Source organism: Corvus brachyrhynchos, unplaced genomic scaffold (genome assembly GCF_000691975.1).
Source record: "Corvus brachyrhynchos isolate BGI_N302 unplaced genomic scaffold, ASM69197v1 scaffold97, whole genome shotgun sequence".
Classification (NCBI taxonomy): domain Eukaryota; kingdom Metazoa; phylum Chordata; class Aves; order Passeriformes; family Corvidae; genus Corvus; species Corvus brachyrhynchos.
In genome coordinates this window covers 35,926-44,815 of record NW_008239758.1, presented here as the reverse complement: position 1 = coordinate 44,815, position 8,890 = coordinate 35,926, and the positions used below count along the sequence as shown (strand labels likewise).

The 8,890-nt window shown below is 35.5% G+C and overlaps 1 protein-coding gene across 2 annotated transcripts in view; it reads right to left on the bottom strand.

Annotated features, from left to right (window-relative positions):
* Positions 1–1,269: 1,269 nt before the first annotated feature.
* Positions 1,270–8,890, bottom strand: part of DYX1C1 (dyslexia susceptibility 1 candidate 1) — a 20,284-nt gene continuing 12,663 nt past the window's right edge. The window contains exons 2-10 of one of the 2 annotated variants that reach the window (XR_001864715.1): positions 8,119–8,266; positions 7,623–7,756; positions 6,494–6,734; positions 5,609–5,754; positions 4,896–5,005; positions 4,030–4,183; positions 2,899–3,004; positions 1,583–1,814; positions 1,270–1,472 (exon numbers count right to left, since the gene is read on the bottom strand). Coding sequence is in view for 1 of the 2 variants with exons in the window: in XM_017742668.1 (XP_017598157.1) it covers positions 1,705–1,814; positions 2,899–3,004; positions 4,030–4,183; positions 4,896–5,005; positions 5,609–5,754; positions 6,494–6,734; positions 7,623–7,756; positions 8,119–8,266 (1,149 nt within the window). In the remaining variant the exon portion in view is untranslated. Of the gene's footprint in view, positions 1,815–2,898; positions 3,005–4,029; positions 4,184–4,895; positions 5,006–5,608; positions 5,755–6,493; positions 6,735–7,622; positions 7,757–8,118; positions 8,267–8,890 lie in introns of both variants that reach the window. The other variant, XM_017742668.1, reaches the window with a different exon arrangement.

Sequence of the window (8,890 nt, the reverse complement as noted above, 5' to 3'; positions counted from 1 at the left end):
AGGCGGAGGCTGCTCAGAGGCCCCTTCAGCGCGGGGTTGTGCTGGTGTAATCAGGGGAGAGCCGGGCACAGGGGCAGCCAGCTCTGAGGAGACGCGCTCCGTTACATGCCAGTAACGCTTGTACTAAGGGAAAGGAAAAAACAAACAACCACCACCCACACCTTCACCCCCCCAAAAGCCAACCAACCAAACAAAAAGCCCCACCAAAGAACACTCCAGAACACGCCCCTCTCCCCCAAAAAACCCCAAAGGTGCTGTATATGGAGGACAAATTTTTCATTCTTCTAGTCTCAGGTGGAAAAACTCTGATGACTGGGAATTAACTAGTTTGGAAAGTCTCCCCAAAGCACAGGCCATGCTGCTTCAGGAGAAACTGTCCCAACAGCCACTCGGACTGGGGGTAAGGCAGCTCCTACCCCCACCCACGCTCCTAGACCACATCTCATCAACAGGCATTGTACAAACAGAGCAGGTCCAAAATCCCAGAGATTTAGACCCCAACAGTGCTCTGATACTGGATCAAAAAATAAATGGGAGATGACAACAACAGGCCTCAATTAATAAAGTCAATGTCTTACTCAAATTTTATCTAAGGTAGCAACTTAAATGTCGGCTTCATGCTTTACATGACTGAGAAACAAAAAAGCCCTCACTGCACCTCTGAAGAACAGCAGGTTGTAACTGGCTCGCTCAGCAGCACTAAGGGAGGTACAGAACAAGAAGTATTTGTCATATGATAACTCACTCCCTGCAGAAGAATAAAAATAGAAATAAAAATAAAAATAAAAATGCATGTGAACATGAGTGAGGAAGCACAGTCACCTGGACATTTCTTTAGGGCTCTATTTTTTATATTCCTGTATCTTAGAAAAAAAGGTCAAAACTAAATCAAATCACCCAGTCTCACTCTATTCTTACTCTCATTCATATTTTTATTATCCATACTAATTATTTCTGCCACACATATTAAGGTATTTTCTATGCTCAAGATTATCACTAGTGTAGAAATTGATGTAAATCTCAAATTTTACCATCCTTCATAGTCATTATGAGTCAAATTATCACTGTCCACAGTTTATTAAATAAGGTCAAAGTGTTAAGTTCCTCACTCTCCACCCTGCATGTATTTCAATACACATCTTGAGCAATATTTGCTCTGACCACAAACAGTTAAACTTGAAATCCTTTTCCCTGTTAGTTGAAAGGTGACTAAAATGGGTTGAATAAGAGGTACTTTTCTCCCATAAAATTCACACATAATAACACATATCTGCAAAATAAATACTTTATTATAAAGACAGAAATCAGTCATAAATGGTATTCAGGAAAGAGACGGATGTAGAAAATTCAGAAGTCTGCTAAAACTGCTATTGAAAGAAGTGTAGTTGAAATGGTCCCACTTTGGAAAGAACACTTAACAAAAAGGAACTGCTTCACGTCAAGGGTTTCAGATTGTCAGAGTAATACAGATGCTTAAAAAAAAAAAAAGACAACTTTGTATCAAAACTATGTAAAATATACCTAATCATGTTTATAATACTATACTTTCCAATAATAGTAATTACTATATCCAATCTTTTACCAATTTTGTAAGTGTTCCAAGTGAAGCAGAAAAATGTCTAGGTAACACACACTGAAGAGAAGTAAGATTCCTTCTGGTGTCCTCAAAGGCATCAAAGAGTTTCTTCATGTTTTTTTCTTTAATTAAGAACTTTGCATTGTTTCTTGAATTAGATGTCGAATCTTCTCAGCATCTTTTTCTATATTTTTATTTTTAGGATCAATCTTGAGAGCTGCTTCATAATCCCGGAGACCTAATATAGATACATTAATAAGAATATCAATCAATAATGCAAGAGCATCCTCTTTAGCAACTAACTGGAAATAACTACTCCCCAGTCATATGCATAAAGTATTGATCTTGAAGTTTGTTCTTGAGTAAGATGGAATAAGAATGACGTAAGTTTAACTTTGTCAGTAAATAATTTATATTTTGTTTATCTTATTTCACAAAACATTTCAGTGGAAACACTCTACTACATAAACATTTTCAGGTTTTGAAACATTAAAACAGAGCCTCTTCACTCACATACATATACTCCGATATATATGTGTGTGCATGAGGGGACTGTTCTAAAGTGTTCTACAGAAGAGAGAAAATGATACTGTGTGAAAATAAGAAAAAAAAGAAAAAGACGTGAACTGTGAGAACAAGAGTTTGGGGGGAAAATAACAGATCATGAGTACAGGAAGTAAAATCATGCTTAAGTTTAAGTCTTTTTTATCAGGTTTCGAAGTGCAAATGAAGCCTAAAGGGATGACCAAGTGATGCCTAAGTAGAAAAAGGTAAGCAATGGCCAAAGCTTAGTATTTCAACACTGACACTTTGAATATTCTTCAATTTCTATTATCAGCTTTCACTTGGAAATTTGCTTTACAAAACTCACCTGATGCTCTTGAGGAACTTAACAGGGACACTGTAAATTCAGGTATTTTCACACAAAGGACATGTACTTGATGAATCGTATCGCTCAGCAGTATGGGTTTCTTACCTCATTTTACAAAGATGTTACAAAGCACTTCACAAGTATTTTAGAAATATTTCAGGTTTTTTTCATTTCTTCAATGGAAAAACTCCTTAAATTAGGAGTGCAGTCCATTTTCTCCAACTTGTAAAGATTTTTCAAGTGGAATTACAATTATCGAGTAAATTAAAAAAAAAAAAAACTGCTAAAGAATGTGGTGTAAGGTTCATAACAAACAGACACAGATTGTATAGGCCTTCTTCAAAGTCACTCCTGAAAACATAAAGGTGTGAACAGCCTCATTGAGCTAAACAGAGTTACGTGTATGTCACTATAAATTCCTGTGCATGTTTTCATAGAACAAAGGCCTCACCTTCAGTGTATAATTCCAGCTGACAAAACGCTGTTCCACGTCTCACATGGGCTTTCATTCGAGCGCTCTCGTTATCAGGAACAGGTGGTGTCAACAGTTCTAGTGCCTTTACAAAGGAGAACATCCAAAAGTATTTGTAAGTAGATTTTCAATAATTTGGGGTTTTTTTCTAATTTATAAACACTTCTCTCACCTAATTACTGTTATTATACAGTAACATAGTAACTATTCAAACAGAAAAAGAAAATAGCTATTCAAATTAATTATAATGACTTGTGAATCCAGGCATTAAGATTTGTATCTATCACACCGGTTTGCCAACTACAGTTACATTGCCATGGCTAAAAAGTGACAAATACCATGCTAAATGTTTATTGCAGTCAAATAACGTATTCTGTTTTCATATATCATATTACATACCATGCTATCAAAAAAAAAAAAAAAAAAGGTAGTACTAAAAAAGTACATGTGTTTTAGTAGTAGTTACTAGAAAAAACAGAAAAAAAACCAAAAAAAAACCCAAATTTCAAGACTCAAGTACGTATTAGTTCAAAAGAAGATAAATATTGGAAAAATTTTCCAGACTATTCAGGTGCCATTTGAGATCATTCCTCTCCTTGCACAATAACAGCTGCTAAAACATCAGGACAATACAGCCCTTCTTTAAAAATGTTTGGTTTGTTGGAAGTTTTTTAAGGTAATCCTGCTCATCACCACCACTTTTTTTTTCCTTCCAACCAAATGAAGCACACCACAACCTAATAGAAAACGTATGTGTATACTTTGGTTTTGTTTTTCTCTGCTCCAAGTTGTGGGTTTTTTCAAGTGTACATACTGCCACAATATTGTTATCTTTAAAGAAACATACTAGCCAACATATGGCCATTTGTCACAAACGTGTGGAAGCCTGGTTTAGGTTTTATTTTATTGCCATTTTGTTTTAAATTTCTGAAAGTTCATTAATCACCATCAAATTTTAATATTTCACCATGGCTTCATTATATCAAGTTTGAATTTTAAAATTTTGAATTGCACTAGTATGTATTTACAGATCTGCTTAAAACAGAACCATCACAGTAATAAATCACATTAATGTATAAGGTGACAGCCTGAGGTCCTGGATTTTTATACCTTAGAGGAATCTTCGATAGCTTTGTGTAAATTTCTCAGTTTAAGGTGGCAAGCGGCACGGTTCAGGTACAGCAGGGGAAGTTTATTGTTCAGCCTCACTGCGAGGTTATACGCGTTTACAGCCCCAAGGTAGTTTCCCATTGCAAACATTTTGCTAAGTATTAAACGAGAAGTGAAACATGCACTTTAAAGAAGGGCATAAATACAAAATAAACACCTACTTATTGTTAACTCATTTTCAAAAATTTGAATTTTTAGCATATTTTCCTTTGAAATGCCCCTTTATAGCCTTTTCTGAGAACGACATAGCTGAAGTTCAGTGCACCTTGACGCTGACAATATAGCTGAGATACACAACAAAAATAGTCACTGCTTACAAGCAATGAAGAACTGTAGGAGTGGACACATTTATTTAGACACAGGATTAATTTTGAAAGCTTTGTATATCTGATTATGATTGCCTAATCAAACCTTTCTGTATAGCACAGCTCTATAAATAAACCAATATTTGTATCAAATTCCTAAAGTTTGTTTTAGACAGATGTTTAACCTCTCACTAAAACAGTACAAATGAAATTAAATCCACCTAGGTATGATAGTGCATTGCCTCAACTGTCTTCAAAGATGAATATGCATAGTGTGTTTACAATGATTTTGTTCATCAAGAGCTTCAACAATTGCATCTCATGATTTATCAGATTCTGACCCCATAAGTTGTCAATAAAATCTCTAGTACGACTGCCATGACTACTCTAGACGGTCACCATCTGCGTCTAGGATAAACAGAATATACCAAAACTAAACAGCAGACAAACACCATATAACTAATTAATTTTTAATACATCTTCAAGCAGAATGCAACTTACTTTCCTTTGTCCTTTAACCAATCTGTATTCTTCTCCTCTTCTTTTAAATCTTCCAGCTCAGATAAATCAGAATTTATTCTTCTTCGAGCTTCTGCTTGTTTATGTAGCCACTGTAAATAGAAAACGTGCAAGTATTACTTCTGAAGCAAAAATGCAAATCCAGAAAAGGATTTTATTTTCATGTCTTCACTCATATTTGTCCAAAGAATTCTATTGACCACATATTTTGGACAGAGGGAAATATTTAATAGTATCCAATACGAAAAACTTCAAAGTTTCCCCGAATATTTTATTACCAAGAGAAGTTAGGTTACCACATCCCTAATACATTTTTGTTTACTTATTTGTTTTGATCTTTCAAAATTACTTTGTGTTCATTGAATTGAGCTCAAAAGAGCTAACTGTGAGCTTCTTTTAAGACAGAACTTAAAGAATCTTAAATATAAGAGTTAAGATATTTCAAATTTTTTACTTCAAGGAATTAAATAAATATTGCTGCCTTTTCTCCCCCTCCCAAAAAAGCAACAAGTTATTTATTAATCTGCACAACCACATGGTGAAAATAATTTTTATATAAAATTGTTTCTTTATATCTTATTTTAAATAAAACAGTCTTCCTTGAAAAATAAGGATATTGCACAGGTAACATTCCTTGGCACAGATACAATTTTTTTCAACCTTCTGAATACACAATAAATAATTCCCCACCTTACCTCCTCCTCTTCTGCAACACGAGATTCTCGCAGAGCTGTGGGAAAAACTCGTGGTGTAAAGCTGACTTTAATTGTAGCTGCAGCTCGGGGAGCTGGTAACTGTTCTTCCTCTAAATTCTGTGAAAATATACTACAGGAACCATGACCTATGAAGAGAGTTAGAGCACTGGAAATGAAAAATGAAGCAAAAGATTTTTCTGATTTTCTACCAAAGTCCAAAGTACATCCGATTTAGAAATGTGGCATATTAGAATTAAACCTTTAATAGCTTGAGAAAAGTTTAGACTTGTTCTTTTGAAGGGAAGGTTCAAACAATGCTTCTTCTTAGTGTAGCCAGTAAATAAATGGAATGATTCAGCATCTGTCACAAATTAAGTTAAGCTCCTCTTACACCTCTCTGTTGCTTGTGTGATGCTGTGATGGGGCAACAATGAGAGCTAAAACTAGTCTATCAAAGCAAACAAACAAAAAATTAAATGTCTTCTGTTGATTTAGTTGCCTGAATTGCCATGGAGCCAAGACATAGGACAGAGAGAACAAAAGGAGATTGAATATTTCTATGAATTCCAGCAGTTAGGTAACTGGGTAACAGGAACCCCACTCCCAGAAAGCCCACATTACACTATCAGAAAGGCTCTCTGATTTACTTTTCTAAAGCTTAGAACAAAAACCCACCCTTGTATTTCCAAAGACTTAATCAAGAGCTAAGAACTCATGTGCTTTAGCTCAATAAATTGCCTGAAAATAACCATTTTTAAATAACTGCAAACTACAAGAACCGGTGCAGTAAGGTGGAGACAAAGATAAATGATGCATTAGAAACATCTAGGAATAAAGTTATACCTACACTTTAAAGAATTATAAAGTACAGTTCAATTATACAACCTTTTGTGGATTTGAGTCTGATATTAGAAGCTCCTTCATTGGGAATCCTACTTTTGATCATTTTTTCATTTTTTCTCTCCTTTAACGGCTTTATTTCTTGATGTAATTCCTCTTTTTTTCGTACGCTCTTGTATTTATCAGCATATTTTTGTTGGTCTTTCCAGAACTCCAACTCTTTAGTGACCTTCTGCCGTTCCTTTTCTTTCAGATCTTCAATTCTTTTCCTTTCTGCTTCCTCTAGCTATTTGAAAAAAAAAGCCCTATGAGATACATAACATCTGATAATACTAACATGACTAAGTTCAAGTTACCATTATTTTCCCAGTTTCATATCCCAAGCATGGTGTAACCGATAATGTGACCATACAAGCTGAGTTAATTAAGATGTTTAAAAATGACCGTGAGAGTAAAGATTTCTGATTAGCTTTTAGAAATCTCATTTTTTAAACTATTTTACTAACAACCCTAAGGTACAATCCAGGAACACTCAGAAATAAGTTTCACTTCTAAACAGTGAAAATCCTAGCCATGTTCCAATGTACATCTCTGGAGTATACAGACATGCAAAATATATGCGATCATTTTAATACACTGTTTCTTATTTATCCTCTTCTCTTTGAGATTATTACACATGCAGAATAGGTACAACATTGCAACTAAGACAGTCACTAACTGTAGCTCATTTTGGTCCATATTGCATATACAATCCTAAAATTTTATTGCACACTTCAGAGAAATACTTTGAACACAAGTGAAGTGACCAGACTTTTAACATACATAAAAATTTTGAGAACATATCTTAAAGTATACATAAAAAGCAGAATAACAGAGATACAAACACACAAAACACGAAAAACAGCAAGTCTGATGTAAAATACAACAACAAATAAATATTTTTTTTAAAATCAGTATTTTTCACATTGCTAAAGGTCTAAACACCTGCAAAGGCCACAAAAGACCTTTATTTGGTAATAAATATGTTTTAAGTGCAAAGAAATAACAAGGGTCACCACCACTATATTAAAAATTGGTAGTTCTTGTATTTTTTAAGGTACATTTAACAAAGCATCTGCCAGATTAGTTGGTAGTTGTTTACATGTATGTCTTGTAGAGCTCTTTCTAAACCTACCTTCATTGTGGCCTCCAAAGCATACTTTTTGTGTTCCTGTTTTGTAATTTTTTTTGCTTCTGTCTCCTCTTTTGCCTTTTCTTGGGCTTTTAGAACAGCATTCTCTCTCAGATATTGTAGTTTTTCCTTGCCAGCTTAAAAGAATAAACTGTTTTAGTCACTTAGGCCTGGAGTTCTACTGGTATGTATCATGTTAATGAAAACACGATTTCTTCTGCTATTTTGGCAAAATGCAACACGGTTAAAATTCCACAAAGCAGTGTCTACCAAGCCCATGTCTAGAAGAGAAAAATTAGGATTTGCTTACACACAAAATGTTTTACAAGAAATACTGTTTAATTTCATACATGCTAGAACCAGTAGGTGTTCTTTGTTCTCACATACTTTGTATTTTGAATAATGAACAACGAGGTTGAACCAAGCAGATATCTACCAGCAGAAGTTTCACTGTATGGGTTCCTTACATGCAGGCTTATTTTTAGAGTAGAGAACTTACCGTCTGCTAGAGTTAGGGAATCCCACATGGCCGGTTCTTTTTTATACAAGGTGAAGAAAATGTTTCCATTTCCAATCTTTGCTGTGCTATTTGTGTCATCAATGGGAGCATATAAAATGGCTTCAAATAAAAAGGGAGGGATGCTTACCTATAAAAATATAATTTGTACTAATATTTACTATTTTAAATTAAGTCTCACATATTCAAAACACTCAGCACAAGCATATGGTAAACCTCAAGAAACAGATACTATTGACAGAACTAATCTGCCTTGTATCCACTGTGGAGGTTTGCAGAGGCCCAGAAAAGGTGCTTCCTTCCCGTTAACGGTGGGGCATCACAAAGTAATATATTTTATTAACGAGATCAAAAAAGTTGGTTCTTCAGCACTGCAACAGAAGCCGTGGATTTCAAATTTAGAAATATTATTCACAGTATAAGCAAAGGTATTAATTCAGTCCATTTATGAGAGTAAAGGCAGCTGGCACCTCTTGAGTAGCAAGAGCATTAGTAGGGAATGAGCAGTGGTAAAGCCATTATCTGCCGCAGGACGGGCGTTTAACAGCCTGCAGCACAGAGAGGGAGATTATAAAAGATAAAGGGTTATGAACTTCAAGAGTTGCCACGGTGTACGGCGCGCGTGCTTTTGAGCAGGGTTACGCAGTAACCCCGCGGCCGCGGCCCTGCACGGCAGGAGGCCCATGAGGCGAGTGGGGCGCGGTCGCCCACCTTCAGGTACTGCTCGCTGCAGAAGATGTTGGCGGGGGTGGCC